The sequence below is a fragment of the Dendronephthya gigantea genome, unplaced genomic scaffold, assembly GCF_004324835.1.
Source record: "Dendronephthya gigantea isolate DGI-Jeju-01 unplaced genomic scaffold, DenGig_1.0 000127F, whole genome shotgun sequence".
Classification (NCBI taxonomy): domain Eukaryota; kingdom Metazoa; phylum Cnidaria; class Anthozoa; order Malacalcyonacea; family Nephtheidae; genus Dendronephthya; species Dendronephthya gigantea.
The window spans coordinates 365,712-388,009 of NW_021163137.1; the positions used below are offsets into that span (position 1 = coordinate 365,712).

The 22,298-nt window shown below is 34.3% G+C and overlaps 5 protein-coding genes across 6 annotated transcripts; 3 read left to right on the top strand and 2 right to left on the bottom strand.

Annotated features, from left to right (window-relative positions):
* The first annotated feature begins 287 nt into the window (after window positions 1-287).
* On the top strand, window positions 288-9,037 carry LOC114535911 (cyclin-G-associated kinase-like). The gene is made up of 24 exons (XM_028557248.1): window positions 288-557; window positions 662-723; window positions 799-858; window positions 1,441-1,555; window positions 1,677-1,819; window positions 2,015-2,140; window positions 2,246-2,335; window positions 2,430-2,565; window positions 2,714-2,820; window positions 3,137-3,182; window positions 3,292-3,400; window positions 3,511-3,560; window positions 3,696-3,835; window positions 4,080-4,202; window positions 4,445-4,590; window positions 4,979-5,092; window positions 5,373-5,453; window positions 5,788-5,985; window positions 6,102-6,298; window positions 6,502-7,683; window positions 7,890-8,029; window positions 8,140-8,268; window positions 8,389-8,436; window positions 8,586-9,037. Exons 1-24 carry the CDS (start codon window positions 434-436, stop codon window positions 8,685-8,687), a joined length of 3,768 nt encoding a protein of 1,255 aa, XP_028413049.1. The 5' UTR covers window positions 288-433; the 3' UTR covers window positions 8,688-9,037.
* Window positions 9,038-10,425: 1,388 nt separating this feature from the next.
* On the bottom strand, window positions 10,426-12,223 carry LOC114535910 (growth arrest and DNA damage-inducible protein GADD45 alpha-like). The gene is made up of 4 exons (XM_028557247.1): window positions 12,041-12,223; window positions 11,805-11,912; window positions 11,076-11,268; window positions 10,426-10,933 (listed from the first exon to the last, which is right to left on the bottom strand). Exons 1-4 carry the CDS (start codon window positions 12,076-12,078, stop codon window positions 10,832-10,834), a joined length of 441 nt encoding a protein of 146 aa, XP_028413048.1. The 5' UTR covers window positions 12,079-12,223; the 3' UTR covers window positions 10,426-10,831.
* A 1,007-nt stretch (window positions 12,224-13,230) lies between these two features.
* Window positions 13,231-15,019, bottom strand: LOC114535933 (UDP-N-acetylglucosamine transferase subunit ALG14 homolog). The gene is made up of 5 exons (XM_028557277.1): window positions 14,842-15,019; window positions 14,376-14,506; window positions 13,925-14,047; window positions 13,655-13,714; window positions 13,231-13,538 (listed from the first exon to the last, which is right to left on the bottom strand). The coding sequence occupies exons 1-5, from the start codon at window positions 14,978-14,980 to the stop codon at window positions 13,368-13,370; spliced, it is 624 nt and encodes a 207-aa protein (XP_028413078.1). The 5' UTR covers window positions 14,981-15,019; the 3' UTR covers window positions 13,231-13,367.
* Window positions 15,020-15,074: 55 nt separating this feature from the next.
* Window positions 15,075-18,060, top strand: LOC114535932 (transmembrane protein 56-like). Of its 2 annotated transcripts, none has more exons than XM_028557275.1 (7): window positions 15,075-15,203; window positions 15,840-16,004; window positions 16,320-16,409; window positions 16,501-16,559; window positions 16,693-16,787; window positions 16,889-16,962; window positions 17,305-18,060. In XM_028557275.1, the coding sequence occupies exons 2-7, from the start codon at window positions 15,850-15,852 to the stop codon at window positions 17,597-17,599; spliced, it is 768 nt and encodes a 255-aa protein (XP_028413076.1). In that variant the 5' UTR covers window positions 15,075-15,203; window positions 15,840-15,849; the 3' UTR covers window positions 17,600-18,060. The 2 variants fall into 2 exon arrangements, with proteins under 2 accessions (XP_028413076.1, XP_028413077.1); XM_028557276.1 differs by lacking the exon at window positions 15,075-15,203 and adding an exon at window positions 15,293-15,349.
* Window positions 18,061-18,279: 219 nt separating this feature from the next.
* LOC114535860 (BRISC and BRCA1-A complex member 1-like) lies at window positions 18,280-22,240 on the top strand. The gene is made up of 9 exons (XM_028557179.1): window positions 18,280-18,519; window positions 18,675-18,950; window positions 19,429-19,493; window positions 19,915-20,026; window positions 20,177-20,264; window positions 20,661-20,685; window positions 20,839-20,968; window positions 21,404-21,490; window positions 21,868-22,240. Exons 2-9 carry the CDS (start codon window positions 18,714-18,716, stop codon window positions 22,066-22,068), a joined length of 945 nt encoding a protein of 314 aa, XP_028412980.1. The 5' UTR covers window positions 18,280-18,519; window positions 18,675-18,713; the 3' UTR covers window positions 22,069-22,240.
* Window positions 22,241-22,298: the final 58 nt, after the last annotated feature.

Here is a 22,298-nt window from a genome sequence, read left to right on the forward strand (position 1 = left end):
TAATTTTTTCCCTCCTCTTCAGTCCTGTTTTTTTGCGAAGGGACAGAGATGTGTGCGTGTGCATCTCTAGTTACACCTCTGATAATACGTATTCTTCGCAATATTCTTCGCTTGCACCGACAAACCGGACGAAATTGAGCATTGGGAGCATGGGCTGGGCAGTTTATAACAGGTCACAATATTAGGTCAGAACACACGTCACAGATGTGAATATATCCATTTATATCCATATTCCATACTCTCTGTGTCCTCATCAGTCATCTCCACTGTGATCACGTGACCCGGACATGTCTCATTTTGTGATGGTCGATTTATAAATATATATTATTTTTATGGATTTTAGTATACTATTTGTTCTCTAACTATTTATTTTTATCTTAAATAACTTAACTATTATGTAAAAATAGCTTGAGAATATTTCATTCGCATCAAAATGGCTGACATATTTCGTTCAGCATTCGGTATTTTTTCGGGCAACAAAACTGACAGTGATTTTGTTGGCCAACGTGTAGACATTGCCTCAACCCAACTGAGGGTAAAGAAGTTAATAGCAGAAGGTAAGGAAATATAGATGATCTCTTCTTAACTATATCAAATATCTTATGTGTTACGTCTATCATGTGTGTGTGTTACATATGTCGTATATTTATATCTAAACTAGGTGCTTACGGCTTCGTGTTTGTTGCTCAAGATGTTTCTTCCGGAAAGGAATATGCTTTAAAGGTAAAATGTTTACGAAAAGCTATATCTGTTTTAAACAGATGTAATTATAAATCAATAATTCTATGCTTTATATAGCGTCTCATGGCAGCAGATGAGGCAGCCAACAACGCAATTATTCAAGAAATAACATTTATGGTATCCTTTTGTCACTTTAAAATTTATATCCTACAGTAGAATATTTAACACAGGTGATCAGATAAATCATTACCATCTTGGGATACAAAAAACATTTGTATCATGGGTAATACGTTAATAATAATTTGTAAAAAACTGAAAATGAAGTAAAATTAATACTATTTCACAATGTGTTCATGTAGAACCACCCATTAAGAATTGGGATATGAAATTTCAGGTGTCTGTTAGGGTGAGATACATCAGCAAGAAGTGGAGGTCACAATAATGATTGTTCATACAAATTTTTCATCTTCATGTTTCATAAAATAGTTGCTGTGTTGCTGCTAGGATTAACCATATATCAAAAGATTTTACATGGTTGATATATTAAAGATTGCAAACTACGTATAGCTGAAGGCCTGCATAAAATATGAGATTGGAGGATGTCTAGTCTTTAATATTTTTCACATGTGTTTGCAAGTTTCCTTACTGACCCGTTATGAAAGAGACTCCATAGTCTTCTATGTAGTATAGAGCTTATATTTGTGAAGAGCAATTATTTTATGTAAATAGTCTTTAGTTGTTCCTTTACTGATATGTCAGAAACGTCTTCGAGGCCATCCAAACATTGTGCAATTTCAAAATGCTGCTTCCATTGGTGCAGATGAATCTGAAAATGGATTGGCAGAATTTTTAATTTTGACTGAATTGTGTACAGGTAGTATACAAAGAAAACATTGTGGATCTTGTTATTATTAGTACTATTTGGTACTAGTTCTAATTATTAGTGCTATTGTTATTGTTAGTTGTTTCAAATAATAATTATGTGTTTTTGTTAGGAGGTCAGTTGATAAAGTGGTTCAATGATCGTCAAGGCAAGAGAATACCTGCCAATCAAGTGCTCAAAATATTTCATCAGATTTGTCGAGCTGTTGTTCACATGCACAAACAGAATCCACCCATAATTCACCGTGACCTTAAGGTAACCATGTGAACGTATATGTTCATCATTATCCTAAGATAAATATCAATGGCAAGCAGAAAACACATAAAAAAGCTATTTGGCCATGTTAAATCCCTAAATTTTAAATTTTTTACATTTATTTTGTACTGGGCCCAAAATTACTAAATTAATGTTATTTCATGTGATTGTTTTAATATTTTGGGTTTTTTTAAGATTGAGAATTTGTTAGTGAGCTCTCGTGGTCAGATCAAACTGTGTGATTTTGGTAGTGCCACAACAAAATCCCTATATCCTAGTGATTCCTGGACATCTGTTGAAAGAAGTTTGGTTGAAGATGAGGTGAGAATGATTACTTGTAATTATCAATTTTCAAAAAAAAACATATAATTATCCAGTAAACATTAATGAATATACCTTATCATCCATACTTTTCTTTGTTATTAGATGCAACGGAATACTACACCAATGTATCGAGCACCAGAAATGGTTGATCTGTACAGCAATTATCCAATCACTATAAAATCAGATGTCTGGGTGAGTGGTGTTTAATTTGCTAAGTTTAGGAACTTAATTATAATCACACTTTCCTAGGAAGAACATTTTTTAATATTTTGTATTTTATTTCTAGGCCTTGGGATGTTTATTGTACATGCTTTGTTATATGGAGCATCCATTTGAAGATGGTGCTAAATTGAGGATATTGAATGCAAAGTTTACTTTACCAGAATTTGATAGAGAATATGATGTATTTCACAGTTTAATATGTATGTTTTATGTAACAAATAATTTCTTAAAATATTTGGTTTCCACTTTTACACATGACCCCTGTTGATAAGCCGTAGCTGGATTGAATCCTCAGACTTGCTATACAACATACAATAATTTTTATGTAATTATATATCATATTTTTAGATAAGATGTTGCAGGTAGACCCGGCAAAGCGTCCTGATGTTTCAGAAGTTGTCACTAGTTTAGAATCAATTGCATTGTCGAGATATGTTGAGTTAAAAGGGTCCATAGTAAGTTGTATTGTAATTATGTATCTCAGGAGGATACAGATAGTAACACACTATGGAATCCTGTTTCTTCATCTTCATGTGAATATTGTTTTTTGAAATTTATTTTTAAGGAACCTTTCTTGTAAACAATGTTGTTCTAACTGTTTCTTTCTCCTTTGTACCAAGATGAATCATATCTTAGCATTTTATTGCATCTGATCTTTCTGCATTTCAACTAACTAAATTTGCACTGTGTTGTTCAGCTGGAATATTAAGAATTAAGGTTCAATGTTGGTTATGACTTACATCTATTGCAACCTTATTGTACTCACTGTAGTTTCAAGAGGAAGAATCAATTATGTCCGCAAGGCAAGATGATACAGGTATTAAAAACCTGCAAAGTTATACTGAAGATGGCTTGATTGGAGAATTTGTTTTCTACAGAAGTATCAGCACATTGTAGTGAATAAAAAATTCAATAAACTTTTTCAGATCAAGCTGGTGGTAGCAGCGCTGTGTTTGGTGGTGTTGTGAAGGGTGCAGGAACATTCTTTTCTAATATCAAGGATATGTCAAACAAAGTTGTTCAGTCTGTTGCAGGGTAAGGTCATTCCTACTCTTTTATGTTTCTTGCGCATCTTATCCTGCTTGAAACAGACAATCTTTGTCAATAATATGTCTATATAGTAAAAATATTTTTTAATTTTCTAGATATGTCAAAAGTGATCTGGATATCTCTTATATAACTTCAAGAGTATTGGGTAGGAACTTTAGTAATTGTACAGACATATGTCTTACATAATATTACACCATTGTTAACATGATTTTACATCTTTGTATACAAGATTACTCTTCAATAGTATACTATGGTAATAAAATATTCAATTCTTTTATAGTTATGCGAATTCCTGGAGAAGGCATTGAGTCAACTTATAAAAATAGCGTAGATGATGTTCAAATATTTCTCGATACAAAACATCCTTCGAAGTTTGCTGTTGTTAATTTATCCCAAAGACCGGCAAAATTGAAAGGCAAGGTAAGAAAACTGACTTTAGACTGATGCAACATATTGTAAGAATCAGTTATACTTTTATGATGCGACTTCGTTAGTTTAACAAAGACTTTCTGATCCCCTCCATAATGGTAAAACACAATATACATACGAGTCAACCCAAAGAATTGAAGCCATGATCAATGTCTAAGCATTCGTTAATCTAATAGTTGACAGGTTTTGTATGGCTTCTTAACCTTCATTAAGAATAAATGTTTATTTGTGGCAGATTTTTGACTGTGATTGGCCGTCGAAACGAGCGCCATCTTTAGAGAAAATTTTCATGATTTGTAAAAAGATCGTATCTTGGTTGAAAGTGGATAAAAGAAATGTTGTAGTCATTCAATGCCAGGTACGATAAGATCATAATTATACAATAGTTAGTGTTTGTTTCTTATGGTTTTCGCTCTTCTTTTTCCTGCTGGATTTGCAGTATTATTCCTCACAACCTCACAAGTTCTTATTTACACTGTACTCGCGTGAATATGAAGATATTTTGCTGGGTTATTTTCAATGCAAATACTTTTATACTTCCATCTTTTTTACACTTCTATCTGCATCGTTCTTATATTTCTTCAATCTTATCGTTAACAGGATGGTAAACTTACGTCGGGCTTGCTGGTCACATCGTTATTTATATATTGTCATCTTTTTATGTCGCCTGAATGTGCTTTTGAAATGTTCAATGTTCGTCGTCAAAATATGTCCACAAGAATTGTACCTAGTCCTTCGCAGAAGCAGTAAGGAATTATTGGGGTTTTTATCAAGCTTTTTTCCTCCATGCAAGAGTTAGTTTTGAATCCATACTATAAGTATGGAAAGAAGCTTTAGTGATATTGTCCTGACAATATATACGATTTTCAGTGTATGTGAACGAATCCTCGCCTTCAAAATTCCGATAATTCGAATGTATATTGTGTAATATTCTTGTAATTTTGCAAGGTGATATCACAATAGAAATAAATTAGCTTGTGGGTACACTTGTTGCAACTGATGAAGGCCCATTATTAAATACTTACGTGGTGTTGTGCCTACTTTACTGATATTGTATATTGTGTACATTTTATGTGCAAACATTAATTTGTATCTCACGTTCATTCTACTGATTTCCTGCTTTTATTTTTATAGTTATTTCAATTACATAACGCAATTAATAAACGATCCAGATGTGAAGCCTCACAAATATTTTCTTACTATAAACACATTCACCATGGAACCAGTACCTCTCTTTAATCGAGCAAGGTTTGTCAGATACATGTATTGTACACTGTATTTTAGAATTTGTATTCTTGCGTGCAATTGTGACAGGATTCAGTATCCTTTTATTAAAGTTACTGCATAGTGCATGTCCTAACTTTAACGATGTGAAAGTTATATGCATGTTTCGTTCTAAATTTTGTTGAAGAAGCTCCATGTATTCTTCTCCCGCCTGTCGCACAATGCATTAGAAGGATATTTCAACTGCAGCATAATTAAAGTTGTTATAAAAAATCTGATTTTTTTAATAATATTTTGTGTTTAGAAAGGGCTGTAGACCGTTTCTAGAAGTTTATAATGGTGACAAAAGAGTATTGTCGACTGCTCAGGAAATAGAGCAGATGAGGTAGGTTTAGATATTGACCTTTATAAAATACGCGGTTTTTTAATAGAGCGAACAATGGCACTACCTCCAGAGATGGTGCATGTCTTTGCCAGAATCGTTATCGCTTGTCATGGAAGGGCTAAATAACGAGATTCGACGTTTGACTGTTATAAACTCTGCTTTGGAAAAAAACAATCAAATGCTATTAGATTAACCAATCACGTGTACCAATACATCAGCGAAGTCATTGTTGGCGGGATGTTCAACCCAGTAGTTCAAATAAAGTTTAAGGGGGATGGCTAAATGATGATTGTCAATCTATACTGTGACTTGAAATGTTGTTTTTCTTACGTAGAGAGTATACCATTTCTGATCATCAAATTGATTGGAAACTTCGTCTTGAAGTCCAAGGAGATATAACCATATGTGTTTATCATGGACGATCTACTCTCGGTGGCAAAGTACAAGGAAAACTAACTTCTATTCCAATGTTTCAAATACAGTTTCATACTGGCTTTGTTGGAGTTACAGCCAAAAAGATGGTCTTTATTAAGTAAGTGTGGTTCCAAAAAGATGGTTCCAAAACAGCAAGGTGCATGTATATTAATACAGTGTTTTTAGTGATAATTAGAGATTATTCATATCAACAATTTTATTTTTATAATCTAGAGAGGACGTCGATGTTGTTGATGCGAATAATATGAATAAGTTTGCCGAAAATTTCAATCTTTCACTCGACGTTTCAGTTGATGAGAATCGCTGTAATAATGTCACTTATGTTTGGGATTCTGGGCCCAACGAAAAAGCAACAAGACAATTATTATTTACGACGTCTGAAGAATATCTGCAGTGTCAGGAGGATTTTGGTAATGTTAAATGTGTCCTCAATGTCTACAATAACCGACCATATCTTACTCGCAGTCATCCTTAATCGTCGTTTAAACTATTCTAAACTATAGTTCACATGCTTATAAACATTTTTTACTACTTTTGGCATATAAAACTGTTAGCATATAGTGTTGTGCTAATGGCTCTTCTCAAAGCAATAAACGTTTTATTTTTTCACCAGTTTTAGGTGATGATCGTGAAATGAGTTACAGAGAACAGTTCGAGCTTGATAAGAAATTAAGAAATGACAACGGTGATACAGTGAAGAAAAGTTCAATAAAGACGGATAATAATGAACGCTCATTAAATAAAGAAAGAAAAACTAATCAAGGTTTACTTAATGAGAAAACTGAACAAAAAGCTGGCTCATTTTTCCAGAATCTGAATTGGCAAGGCGAAGAAGAACCCCTAAAAGAAAGTGACGAAAGTGACGAGGAATGGGACGCATTACGAAGTGGAAACAGAAAAAATGAAGCAATATCTGGCGCTCCAAAAACGTTTGATTTCTTTGGCGAACGTGAATCACAAGGCAACAATAATGAATCTAGCTTTGATTTGTTTACCCTCAGAGGGGAACAACCTGTTCCAGTAAAAAGTAATTCTAGCGAGGACTTGTTAGGACTTTCTGAAGATAATAATGGCGATGAAAAGGGAAGTGCGGGTGATCATAAATCTGGTCAAACATCACCGCGTCCCAGGAAAGGTACAAGGCATTCAAGTTTGGGTGAAGACCAATTACAGCCTGATTTTGATTTATTAAATCTGTCAAGTCATTCAAAAGAAGATCCCGTGGTTGATCTTCTTGGACTGAACAGTACTGGGATGAAAAGAAACAAGAGCGCTGATGATATATTTAACACATCTCCTACAGAAAATAAACCATCTGACGATATTTTTGCAGATCTGCGTTCATCTGCAGACAATTCCACTTCATCAACCACCAGCAAGCAACCAAATTCGTTTGACCCGTTTTCTGGAGGTCAAGCTAAGAATGTTGATCTTTTTGGTAGCTTTGACACCACAACACCTGAATCAAGCGGCACCATCTTAACACCTCAAGTTAATACTTCATGGAATCAAAATACTTCGGCTTCACAGAAATTGTCCAGTAATGATCCATTTGCAGATTTAGGAGGGCTGGGCACTAGCAATGGTTTTGCTGATAAAACTCAGACAGCGAAGAAGAAGTCTCCCACTACCACCCCCCCTCCGTCAAGACCTCCGCCAACACAGCAGAAGTATGGACAAACTTTTCAAACTGGCCCAGGTGTTAAACCAAAGGCAAAAGTACAAAAGCCAAATTATGCTCCAAGTTATTCACCTTCCTCTGTGTTTGGATCATATGGTCTACGGGATGGTTATGGTAAGTTCTTCCTTATCATTATCATTCGTATTCGATATTTGAACTACATCGCAGTCATGAATTATGAATGAATGATTGTCAAGGTGATAATCAAAAGTGAAATAACCTTTTCATGCTAGTTTATTTTGTTTTAATATTTCGTGTTTCTTCAAGTATTTCGTGTAGTTCATGTTGATGTTGATGTGACGTTCTTCCTGTCGTTTCAGTGAATAAACATGTGAAAAAGGACGAGTTTAGTGATATATTAAACTCGCATGGCTTTAAACCGTCAACAGAAACTGGGCCTAGCACAATAAATTCATTACGTAAGCAAGCAGACGCTGAGGATGATCCTGTTAAAGCCAAGGTTTGTGAAAAAGAAAGATGTGAATTAGGAACTACATCAATAACACACCGTCCAGAGGCTGTGATTGTGGCTGAAGACTGCATTGATTTACGAAGCTGTCCACTTTTCAGGTCCGTAGTTGGAGTGATGGTAAAAGAAAGAATATTCGTGCTTTGCTTTGTTCACTCGATACTGTTTTGTGGGAAGAGGAGAAAAGATGGAAGAAAGTTGGGATGCACGAGTTGGTCACGGCTGATCAGGTGAGGATAGGAATACATCCAACCGTTCGACAAACCATGAACTAAACATGTAGTTATTGAAAATACGACGATCATAATGTCACCTGCATTTTTTAATACTGAAGCGTCTTATTTTTCTAGGTTAAAAAATATTACAAACGAGCAGTTCTCTCTGTCCATCCAGACAAGGTAGATGCATGAAGGTTTTAATACACACATACGTGATACGATGATATCAAATATATTGTTCACGTTTGCAATTGCGAGAGCAATTGTCTTAGTTTTGCTCAATTCATGTATTTAGGCTTTTATTAAATGTTCTGTTAATTTTTCTTTAGCTTATTGGCACTCCACAAGAGCATTTAGCAAGAGCAATTTTTATTGAATTAAATGAATCATGGACAGCGTTTGAAGAAAGTGGCTCGAAGTCACTTTATTAAAAACAAAAATAATAACACGTGATATGAAATATTAGGAAATCAACGTGAGATATTTTAGTGTGTAATGTCTGGATATTGTTGAAATGGTCGTATCACATAATGAAAGGTCACACCATTTACAATATTTTCCAAAATAATTTTGGTTTCAATTTTTTGTTCATCCTTTTTTTTCAAAGTTCAGGTTTTTGGACAGTCGTCATTCTCGTTGAGGAGTGAAAGAATAAAATTCCAAAAATTTTGAAGCAAAAGTGTATGACGATGGGAAATATTTGTTTTTAGTAGAATGGCTTAATGTGAATATTGATGATTTAATATATAGTGCAAATAAATGAATTTTTGTATTTATCAAACCATAGTTATTAGTATTAGAAATAAGACCTACGCGAGCAATTCGTAGCAAGTTTGTCTCTCGCTCCGCCCTCTGGTATACACAAAATTAAAACACACAATGTTGGTTAAATTAGACTGAGGATTTTATAGATTAACTTTCAACGCCAAAGTTACTGAATGCTTTTTCAATTCTCAAATAAGGTATCGCCCCCACTTGAATCCATAATTGCTTTCTAATTTGATTTGAAACAAAAATGAAAATACGTAGATCCTGTTTCAGGTCTGTGAGAGTGACCATAGTGACTTATCTCCGGCAATTGCGTCTTGAAACGACGCGTTCACAGGGTGTGTTCTGTGATATTTCCGCACTTCACTCCACAGCCCACACAATGTTGTGATAGTCTGATAGATAGCTAATTGAACTGTTGAAATGAAGGACAAAGAATTAAATGTAATTGACGTCATCGAAACCGGAAACAATTCTTGACTTGCATGCGAATGATGCGATATTGCCATATTTGTGCGACCATCATGTTGGTGCCACGAAAGAGAATTTTTAGCTGTGAGTTTGAATCGTGAACCATTATCATTTTGGTATCTATTGTTTGAATTGCATTCGACGCGACCAAAATGCGACCCTTAATCTAGGCCTTGTTTCGTTTTCTTTTTGCATTTTGCTTCTGTGAGGTGACGTTTATTGAATTAAATATCTGCAGAGGAAACAGGAGGTGCCATTTAAATGTGGGTGGTTAGCTATAAAGCGTAGGATCAATCTACCTAACCAAATTCAGCAAACTGCAAAGCCCCAATTTGTGTTGCATTATCTACAATCCATCTCGAAGGCGTTGGTATAATTAGACTTGACCATAATATGATACACTGCACTTGAAGCCCACGAGTCTATGACTCTTCCCATTCTGTTAGGGTTAGGGTTGAACATCAAAGTAGGGGTATTCCTATCGGTGAATATTATATAAAAAAATATGATTCAAGAAGTTATCCAACAGATCTTGTCTGAAAAACTTTCTTGAGGGCTCCTTGATATCATGATAAAGAGCATTAGTCCCTGATCTTAACCCTCTAAATATTTTAACTTAACCGAGTAATACTAACTTTAATTTTGTAGCTTGATGACAGTGATGATAGCTCAGATTGAGCAGAAAACAATATTTCAAAAGTTTTTTTGTCTTTCCATGTACCTAACAAAAAATTTGCCAGTAGGCAGCAATTTGCAGCAGGCGAGGGAAATTTGACTGCTCATGAGTCTGATGCCCCACATCGATCTTCTTAGTTTCTATCCTATGTAATAATCTTTATCATTAAAAGGAGAGTACTTTTCAACATTGCAGTTGCTTAATATTCAGATAAAATCAATTATTAAACAAAAATGGATTTTTACATGAATTTTATTGTTGTAGAAAATATCAAATAAATACAGTGCTAAGGTATAGAGCATTACAAAATATTATTCCATAGGAACTACATTATACTAATGATAGTTCATTCAGTTAAACTTTGTGTACAGAAAGTTTCCTTGTATGAATGAGCAATAATTAGTTTTAAGTCTTAAAGATCATTCTATATCTCTGTCTATAAATTTCTTTGTACATGGTACATTTTTATCTTCGCTTGGTGCAAAGTCTTTTCAGTTATTAAACTAACATTATTTTTATTTTTTTTCTCTTTCAAATACACCTATTCATTTTTGTATAAATTAATTTTTTTGTGAGTTTAAATAAATCAATGTATCTTGAAAAGTCTCCAATCATAGCAAACTGCCGCAGTCTTCTGTTGTGTTGAAATTATGCGATCATTCAGCTTATTTTCAATACTGATTGAGTTTCCCTCTGTTTCATGTAGCTGGCTAGAGTTTGTTGTGCTAAACAGGACTGTTCTTCCAGCAGCTCTGTTGGTTTCTGAAAGCAATACATTGTAAAAGGTTAGTTAAGTGTTAGCTGAATAATCTTCGGTACACCATACTTTGAGGTCTAGGATAGTTTAGACAGCAACATGTTACAGTCAGAAACATTTACAATCAAAGATAATTTTGCCACATACCTGAACTAAGACACAATGATGTATTTCATCAAAGGATTCTTCAACCATTAATGTTAATGTCAAACCACAGTCAACTTTGATTACTTTAATTCTATTCTCACAACAATATGCTTCAATAAGACGACAAAACACTTGATTAGCAGGATCTTCTGACTTGACCAGTACACAAAATTGCACATTCTGAGCACCTCCTCTGAAAAAGTTAAGTGAATTTAAGATATAAAAATATAATTGTTTGATAGAACATATTACTCTCTTATCAACATATTTTTAATTAGGTAGGGAGGATAAATAATTCTATGGATACAGATTGGTTGTTAGGCAACATTGGGTGTGCCACAAATGTTCAACAAAGACAACAAACTATTTATTTTCAATTGATGTTTGTTAATGTTTCGGTGGAAGAGAATAATTAAATTTACAGGCAAAACTTGACATTAAAAGATGGTTAGTTTTAAAGTAGGATTTTATAGCAAAAATATTTAATCCATACAATGGTGTCTATGGCAGCTTCATACTGGTAAAATTTAGAGCACACAAACATATCAAGGAAAGAAATGTTCAACTATGTGTATCGCAATGTGTTCATTCTGATATTATCAGTTAGAAAAAGAGACTCAATTTTAAATGCGTGTAAATTAAATGTGTATTTGTTAGGAAACTTGTATTCTAACTATCTTATCTAATGTTCAACAAACGTGAATATTTCGAAGAAAAATATTTGCTTACCGTCGCAAAACTTGTGCTGCTTCGTAAACACCACACACAAGTTCCCCTCTCTTCTTTGCAGATACGACAACATCAACAAACGCTTTTTTTACAGCTTTCTTGCTGTACCTGATAAACAGAAAAACAAAATTTTATTTCCAGAGTTAGACGATGAAAGTTGGCTCAGTTCATAGCTCAGTTATCCTATATCAAAGCCCAACACTGTTCAAAATCAAACAAAATTCTTCGCTTTTCACCTTAACACAAAACCATCATCTTCCTCAATTCTCTTCATTTTCGTATTTGAGTGTCCTTCTTCTTTTTCTTCTAAGTTTTAAGCAGAGAAAATCAACGTTTAAAATCTTTTACATTACAGAAAGAAACACGTCTTCTCTCGCCCACGGCCTTTTGAGTTCTGACACAATTTAACCACACGATGGCGTAACATCACTTCGGAATGAAGACATAAGTACTTCCTTTCGGGAAAGTCCCTTCTCATTGCTCGCTCGCTGATTGGTTAATCCAAGCGTTGATGAGCTCTGATTAGTTGAATGCGACACAAATTTACATACCCAAGTAAATTCCCTCGAACTCGCGGGAAACTACCCAATTCGGGCAAGCACTGGGGAAACCCGATCATGTGGCATGATTGAACACGCGACGAATGTCATGTGGCCTTTGTGGCGTGATTAGACACGGTCATGAGATCTCACACCACAGATCAAAATTTACATATAATTAATAGCCGAAAATCGTCTGTCGCAGTTGATCGACTCTTTGAAATCGTCGAAGACGCTGCTACCAAACTTCGGAAATTACGGACAGCCACGACCTCGTAAAAAGCTCCCGTATTCGATCATATTGGTCTACTATTACTTGGTGTTGTTGGTGAGACCCTGGAACCTTTCATTTTCTTTCAAGGCACAGGATTTGAGAAACAAATGCACAGACGCGTGCAAAATAAAATGTCTCCACGGTCTTGTCGTATTTTTCCTGGAACTTCTCATCATCGTTCGGAATTGCGCGCTTCCCTATCCGGCATTTCCGTTCAAGCGCTGTTCCAGCGAGTTTGAGCGCGGTCACAAGACACAACATTCCGGAAATGTGTACATATATTAAATTGTTTACATTGCAGGCTTGCAGCAAATACATTACAAAAGTAACGAAACTCAACCGCTCTGACATTACTGCATTATCACCGCACGTCCACACCTTCATCTATTTGAGACGCAACGAGTGTAGTTGTGCGCCCTCGGTGAAATTAGTTCTTCAGAGTTGCTGCTCTGAGTAAGTAATGCCCCAAATATTGCAGATTTTTATCAGTTTCAGACTTTGAGCCAGGGGAACATATGTTCAGAGCAAGAATTCAAACTACGCGTTTACATGTTTACAAATAAAAAAATTGGTAATTACTGTACAACATCATTTATTCCAAAGCCTACAAGAACGAAAAGACTGAGTTCTAAACTCCAATACCAGTTCCAATAACAGTGTGTTGTAAAAATTGTATTTCAGTATAAATAGACAAGCATAAAGACAAAGATGATATTGATACACAGAATAATATTATTAAAGCACAGCGCATTAAACTAATCTTCCAAGATGCAGTGTTCTTGGGTATTTCTTTTCTAGTTGTCTCCACTGAACAAGAATCTTGTCAGCAAAATAGTACAAGATTTTTGCTGATAATGATAACGTTTCTACTCTGCAAATACTTTCAATATATATCACTGATGCTGTTTGTATTCCAAAAACCTTGAAAAAAATTTAAAAATAAAACAATTTGTACATGGTCATGAAAAAGGCATACACATGATCTATCTCCTCAACAGTTCAAGTCTTGTGTGGAGGGATAGAGATAAATCAATTACCTTTAGCATAAATGCTGCAAAACAAATTGGTATACATGTTCCAGGGCCATTGCACAAGATCTAAAAAATAGACAAGTTACACTAAATTCCACCACAATCATGCAATCAGTAATTTCCCTGTTATGATCATTGCATGAACTAATAAAAAAAGGTTATGCTTCTTCAGTCTGGCAACTTTCAGGCTGATAGATTGAACTGTATAACCACATATCAAACATCTCAGCCATATTCAGTGTGTAAATGTATAAAAACAAAAAAAAAGGAGCATACCAACTGAGGGTTATGTCTAAATACAAGTGGAAATGAAAATATGATGGATTTTAATGTAGTTATAACAGTTGAACTCCATGATTGGTGAACTTCACGACTTCGTGGGATCTTTTCAATTTTATACTAAAGATAATACAAATTTATTTGATATTGAATTTCATCAACATTGTATAAAGTGCAAAATCATTTATGAATTGATTATTATAATTTCATGCTCATGCAAGTCTTTAATAGTTGTGAAATGTAAAAATGAGTGCGGAGGATTGTTAAGTGGGGAGGGGGGCAAACATTCAAATATTTACGTTCAGCACTGTTAGTTTATTTTGAAATTGATTGTATTTATGGGCTGCTAACACTTAAAGATCTTCCACAGCCTCTGATGAAAGTATATATCTAGCCAGTACACCGTACCTTGCAAAAGATGTAAGCTAAATCCATAAGAGAAGTATACCTTATTTTTTTGTTCAAAATTCTCAATTTTCTCTGAACTCATAGTGTCAGTATCTGCCACAACATAAATTCTAGGATAATAAAATCTTGACAAGCCTTTTAATAACAACAGCATTTCTTTAGTGTGGCCACCTGAGAAGAAATATTTAAAAATGAGGCTTTTTATAAAAAATGCCAAATATAAAAATTTTTTTAGAAGAAAACAATCGAAATATAAAATCCACCAAGGATATAGTTAATATTCCTGTTGGATCAATAGCTGGCTGACGTTGCTCTTTATAAAAGGTAATAAGAGCTAGTTGGCTAACTGGGGGAGGAAGTTGGCTGGTCACCAATCAACTGACGCATAGCTGACAGTGAAAGCCTGACCATTGATCAACTATGCAACAGCAACACCGCCAAAACAGACGTTTTTACTGTAATTTAATATCCATTACCATTATAGTACATACAGTAACAGTGTATACCTGATCCAGCAACTATCATTGTTTTGACGAATCTATCAACCTTCTCTTTCTTTAATTCTCGTTTTCTAACTAACACCCAATAAATTCTAACAACAAATATACAAGTAATACTACAGAAAACTGAGAAAAGAACCAACATTTTGAGTAACTTCAATACATCGATACTCTCTCATTACATGAAGTAATACCCATAAAGTGCGCCGCTGCATCTAATCATGCGGGCGTAAGTCCAAACTCCAAATTTTACTGCAAGACATAAACAAGAAATAAATAAATCATTTTGTTTTTAAAAAGTGAAAATAAGTTTTGATGCTTTGTTGTTCTTTACGAGTTTCTTAATCCATTTTTTAGTCAAAATACAAGTAAGTTTGTTTCATTTTTCATCCCATTTTGAATTATTGACGTCGTATAAAAGTGACTGTGAATCGTATAACTTGTATTGGCATGTGACAGCTGTTATAGTTACAAGAGTTCACTGGTACTGCCAGTGATCACTGCTATACTGCCAGTAAGTCTTCAGAATTTGCACATGCCACAGATTGTGAAATATTTGCTATAAATTCTTTAATATTGAACCGAATTATTGTAAAATTAATTCTTTTTCAGTCTATTATTTTCATTTAATGATAAAATTGTTTAAAAAGAAACATTGCCAGTGTCAAACAATATAAACGTACCTGTCGATAGTGTCAGATCAAACAATTACTTGAAATGAACACATGGCAATTATGCCATTGTCCTTACCACAAAGCCTGACTTAGGATATTTATCCTTCAAACTATTGTACAAGTTTAGGAATTCATTGAGAAATATAGACTACTAGTATGAAATTTTTGGAGATGCAAAATATTTTGGAAACTTTTATCCATAAATTCACATCCATTAGCTTACAATTTACCTGGATGTACCTAACCTACTCTTTTCTGAAATTTACTACCAGGTCTTCAAACATGTCAATTTTAATCAATGTCAATTTTAATCCCTTAATTTTCTTTTAGGAGACAAAACATGACTGGTAATGATGTTGTATTTTACTCCTATATATCTGGTCTTAGTTTTGTAATTTTTCTTGGATTATTTTTATTTTGTCCTTGGATTTCAAAAATATTTTCATCCAAATATATGCACCTTGCTGCTAAAGATCAAGTAAATTGGGACACAAGGTATGTTTTATGTCATTATATCATATGAGTATATATAATTAATCCAATCAACAGGTATAATTATTCTAGTTTTGTCTAAATTTGCATGGTGATATCACAATAGAAATAAATTAGCTTGTAGGTACACCACATATAAGTATATATTTGCAAGTGATGAAGCCTCAGTTAACAGACCGAAAGGTTTGCAAAATTACTACCCCCTCATTTTATCTCCATCAACTAAATTAAACCAAAATAAATTGTAGCTTAGGAGGCCCTGGTAAGTTTTTGGACTTTAGATTTATTGCTTAGTGGTAATTTAAGCTTTTTATTTAGAATTGGATCAAATATTCATGCTGTTGTCGCCACTGCAATATCGTTATATGCATTTTTCTTTGATCAGTCAACATTGTTGGATCATTTTTGGTATTCTATTAATTTCTTTCTCTACAGTTCAACCCAATTGTTAGTAACCATGTTAAATATGGTACTAATGTTTATCAATAAATCTTTCCAGTACTGATTCTGTTATTGTGAGAAGTGGAATCTCAATTACCTTTGGTTATATATTGGCAGGTACTAGCTGGTTTCATATAACATCATACTGTGTGCATTATATGAGTTACAAATATCATTTTTCAAAGTACTAGGTAGATAAAATAGTGGTGTGTGATGATTAATTAACAGAATGGTTTTTGGCCTCTTCCAGATTTCCTGGTAATTGTCTGGTACTATCGTTATTTTCAAGATAAATTCATGGTTATTCATCACATAATGGCGCTGTTAGCTTATATTTTTGTAATAGTAAGTTTTTTAAAGATGTTTTTTAATATAGATATTTGCATTAGGAATATGCACAGAACAGTATTCCTTAAATGGAATTTGTAACATGTGAGTTTTTCTAGGTCGATGGCTACATTCTTTTCTTTGCCAATATTCGACAAATCGCAGAGTTATCAACGCCTTTTGTTAATCAAAGGTATATTAATACATACCAACAATAATACAATATGTACTTATTGACCTCTTTGTCAAATCTCTTTACATAGAGAGACTTTACTAAAGACGTCAAATTTATGATTGTACTGTGTCTGGTACAGTGTTAAAATTGAAATACGTAATTACGTACAAAAATTAGTCCTGGTGAACAATACCTACGCTCTTTACCGAGTCTTACATTGGCAAGTGGCACAGTAAAATCGCATATTCTAGGGTACTTAGACCGCACGTTGCATAATTTTAGCATTTTATTTGCGAGGTGGTAATTTTAACATTTCAAGACAAAATTACCAGATACTACAATTTTATTTTTCATTTGTAGGTGGTTTTATGACATAACTGGTCAGCCTCGTAGTTCAAAAGCGTTCATCAGAAATGGTTTGCTTATGATACTAGCTTTTTTTCTTGGTCGTATTATCTTCATTCCTTATTTTTACTACAAGACATTTAGCGTCTGGTTTTATCCCCAGAGACTTGCTCTAGGACCTTTGTTATCACTCATATGGATTCTTACTGCGGGAATTTTAGATATCATTAATGTGTATTGGTTTTCAAAAATGCTAAAAGGCGGAGCTAAACTGTTAATGAAATCAGGTGGAGAAAAGAAATCGGAGTAAACGCAGTGAAATATCGGCCGTGATAGTAGGTCTAAATGACATGTGTTTTTAATCAATGCATTGATCTCATATGGTGGTGCGCATCCAGACCTGAAAATACCTTCCAATCGTGCGGAAAATCCTTAAAGCAAAGCACTGTATACAACACACTTCATTTATCGGCGCGGCACAGATAAAATGGGTACCCGTACCAAAATCATCAGCCTTTTGTTAGCTTCAACACTAATGAAATTGGTTACCAATTTCAACTGTGCTGTGCCAATAAATTTAGTGTAGCGTAAATACGGCTCAAAATCAAACGTGTTGATCAAACGGCTAAATCTTGTTCATTATTTTAAGAGCAATATGTGATTCTTTTATAATAAGGCTGCAAGTACATAAATTATGATATTGATGTTGTCATTTTTTTGTCATTTCACAAAATTACGTCAGGTCAAGCTTACTATCCTCGGGTTCCAAAGATTTGAAGGAATAAGTCTACAAACTCATTTGTAGAATTTAAACCTAAATAGAACTGACATCAGAGATATTAAGTCTCATATTATTAAATATTATACGTTTTTAGTTTGGTCGCAAAACCCAGGCGAAAGATTCAAAAAATTTTCAATTTCCAAGCCAAACATAACCATCCATAACTACCTTAATTACTAATGCTAATGGTTAATTAAATCAGTGGCTGAATTCTCTCCCCAGTCTTTGTGGTCAAATTTAAAATGGCGGTTTAGTTCCCATATGCAGGGTTCGACGATTTGACAAGTTGAATCAAGTATAGTACACAGTGACACCGTCGTATGCTGAAAGAATACATACTCGTTCATAATTTATCTCACTGGAGTCCTTTTGACAAGCTTAGAAGTTAGAAATACACGCAAGTCAAGACTTGAATATGGCGTAGCAACTGGCCAGTCCCATCGAAAGAGGTTTCTTTTGTAGATGTAGAGGGAATGGTTACGATATCTACTTTGAATTAAGGCACTTTCTAATGCAAATTGCAAAAGCAATATAGACCAATTGATAGGGACAGTCTGCTTTAATATGTTCTATATATAAATTTATATATCCCTAATGTCTTTAGACAAAGATACCTACAGGTTTGATTAACTGAAAGCAAAGCATGAATAAGGAACAATCTGGATTGCCTGTTGCACAACATTCCGAAAATGTTCCACTTGCCCAGGAACACACAAGTGCAACCAATGAACAATCTGTTCAACTAACTGACAATGTTCACCATCAGTCTGCTGCTAGTGAGGAGAGACATCAAGAGCCAAAAGAACTGGAAAATGAACGAGAAGAAGAAGCTGAAAGTTATGTACAACATACTCCAAAGATAAATTGCCCTGAAAAAATTGTATGTTGTTTCTCTTTATGTAATTTTTTTATATGCTCTGTGTTGCCAAATATATAATATAATTAATTATATTAGATCTATGAAATCTAAAAATTTTTATCAATTGTGCATGTTACACAGAGCCAATCTTTCATTGAGATGCATGCTTAATATTATTCATCCATTACCTTTAAATATCATTGAGTCAATTAAAATTCTGAACACTTGAAACATCTGCAAAATAGAACTTAATTGCCCTTAAAATGGCTAAAATGAGGTGTATTATAGTTCTATGTTGTTTATGTGATTAATGCAGGACAATAGAAATTAAAACTGCAGGTTCTACACTGCCACAATTTTTGGAGCAAAATAGTTTTAATCTTTGCTTATCAATTTATAGAAATTCCAGTTGGTCAACATTACTGAATGTACAAAAAATGCATTTTCTAAGCTTTGTTTGCATATTGCCAAAATAATCTGTTTTTTCCTAATTTTGAAGGTTCTATGTTTTGATTTATCCTCTGAGATGAATGAGGTCATATCTCGACAGAACCAAAAAGACAGGTAAGGAACTCTCGAATAGGAGCTATTGCTTAATCTAAACAATGCAAAGTGATTTTTGTTTTCATAGAAAGCACACTAAAATCTTGCAACAATAGGGATTCACTTTTAGCAGATGACAAGAACAAATAGAGTTATCTTTCTATAATTTTGGTTCTTTATTTCATATTATATATAAGAAAAATCAAAGAGCCAGTAGTTCCAAACTTCCAGCACAGTTTGAAACAGTAAAACCTTTCATCCATTAATTAACCAGGTCTGTCAAAATATACGACATCTGGAAGAAAATTACGCTTGATTTATTAGTTTAGCTGGTATAACTAAATATAAGCAAGTACACTTTGCACTATGATTGTGTGGCCAGAACTTCAAGCAGATGCATGTATAAGCTAGATCAATTCACAGTTGCCTTCTCTCTGTGTAGAACAGTATTTGAACAGTTGAAAAAATCAGTGGAGATCTTTGCAAAACACAAGCTCAGATTCAATAAAAAACATAAAATGGCAATACTTACTTTCGAAAAGGAAGCTTTGTGGGTGAGTATGACACACGAAGTATTGAATCACCTGCTAGTTCATAATTTTTTACATTTCCCAGGTTTTAAAAATTCGCGTTAGAGAATTCTCGTGTTTCCTGATGAATTGGCGGTGAACAACATTTGTATATATTTTGTTTACTATTTTTAGGTTCAAGATTTTAGCAATGATTTGCATTTAATATCAGATACTATTGATAATATCCGGCCAAATCAAGAATTTTCACTTCCTCAATTTGGTATCCTTTTCTCTGTCTGCAAGAAAGCAGGGGCAGACCCAGCATTTTAGCTGACTGATGCGATGTTTTAAACTCCTGCTTCAACACCTCTGTGTGGTCTATATTTCGGTATATTCGACCATGATCGAGTATACCAATGTTCCGGTACATTCGACCTTACCTTAAATTCGGAATATAGCGGAATATGGTATACTCTACCATGATCGAACAAACCGAAAAACAGTATACTCGACTATGGTCGAATATGGCCGGAAAACGGTATACTCGACCATGTCCATGGTCGAATGGTTTAATTCAGTTTTGTGTTTGTGCATTCTGGATCCGCTCCTGCAAGAAGGACGCACCATTACCATTGGTTATTCTTCCCATATTACTTTCCTTAACATAGACTTATAGATATGGCGTCACTGTTAGAAACAATGTAAGTATGAAAGAATAATCTTAAATCATGACCTAATACTCTCCTGATTGACTCGGAGAAAGGTTCATTGGTTGAAGCTAAAAACAGCTTGAAAACACCGAAGAACGCTGTAATCCCATTGTCATAATAAGATTGAACATTACACTTCTGTAGAGAAAATCATGTGGAATTGCCACAAGTACCGAACGAAGTTGATATTCCTCCTGAATATGTTGTTCGAATTATTTTGATTTATGGAAGATCTCACAGTGAAATACCAACACTATCTCGTGAAGCCAGACGAGTAAGATCATCTTTTTATCCAATTACACAGATCTCTAGAATATTAATAGAAGCAATCATAGAAACCTGCGGAAAACCATTTTGTCGGATCAAATTCACTTCCTAAATATGTTTTATAGTCTGTTCACTTGCAAAGTTTGTGGCAACAAATCAACTAAAGCCAATGAAATATTGCTTTATCAATAACAGACAGTCTACATTTCGTATTTCAGAAGTGAATTGATTGATCGGACAAAATGTTATCCTGTGAACAGGCCTTGCACTGGCAGGAAGAGGGCGAGGCAAAAAGCCGGGGCCGATTGATATCTCAGTTAACACCAGTCAGGCCCTCCTCGTCTGGTGTAAAGGGAAGGCTTTTTAGACATCGCGACCTAGATTTCGACGTTCTATGCGTATGTCTCGATCGAAAAATGCTATAATTTTGTTTCATTTTTAGATATTTGACCGGTTCACGTCTTGTCGTCTTTTCTTTTTTGATGTTTTGTACATCCATCAAATTCCTGGTGGGGATAATAAATGTGAGGTAAACACAATATCGCGGTCGAACCGTTTTCAGTATCTTTCCATAAATTCTTCTGAACTGCCGTGTATCGTGATTGTTTTAAATAATTACTATTTTCAATTATGCTATATAACAAGCTTGTGAAATACGCTGAGTGAATATTTTATCCTAAACAGTGGTTTAGGATAGTGATCTCCACTAATGATTTCACTTCAGTTTCAAACCTTTACTTTCACATTTACCCTTCTGATTTATTCGTTTAGCTAACAACAAATTTGTTGATGCTACATTCATTTATAGTTTTATACAATCTAGCATTTAATTTTATACACTCAATCTAGCATGGTTAAACCATTGAATGGGTTAAACACTGAGAATCTTCTGTCTTTGAATTTTAGGAAATCTATGAAGCACTTTGTAAACTGGATGAAACTGAGGAATGTTTTGTATTGGAAGTTAGTACATATGCTGCTGTGAGGTTACATGATTGTACAGCTAGACTACTTGCTCATCCCCTACAGAGACCCAGGCAACAAGATATTGAATATAGAATTGTTAAAAGCGATGTTGAGAGCAGTGATGAGGAAAGTCAATCATAAATTTGACATGGGAAATGCTGGAATGTAAAACATTACAGTAACTTACAATAACATAATTATTAACATGCCTCATGATAGGTAAGTTAGCTGCCGCACACAAACCACAGAATGACTTCAAGATGTAGACAGTAAAAAGTTCGGGTTAAAGGATCAAATAAATAATCCAACCTCATATTTATGTACATTTTACTCAGCAACCCCTGCAATTTTTCTGCAGTATGTTTAACTGA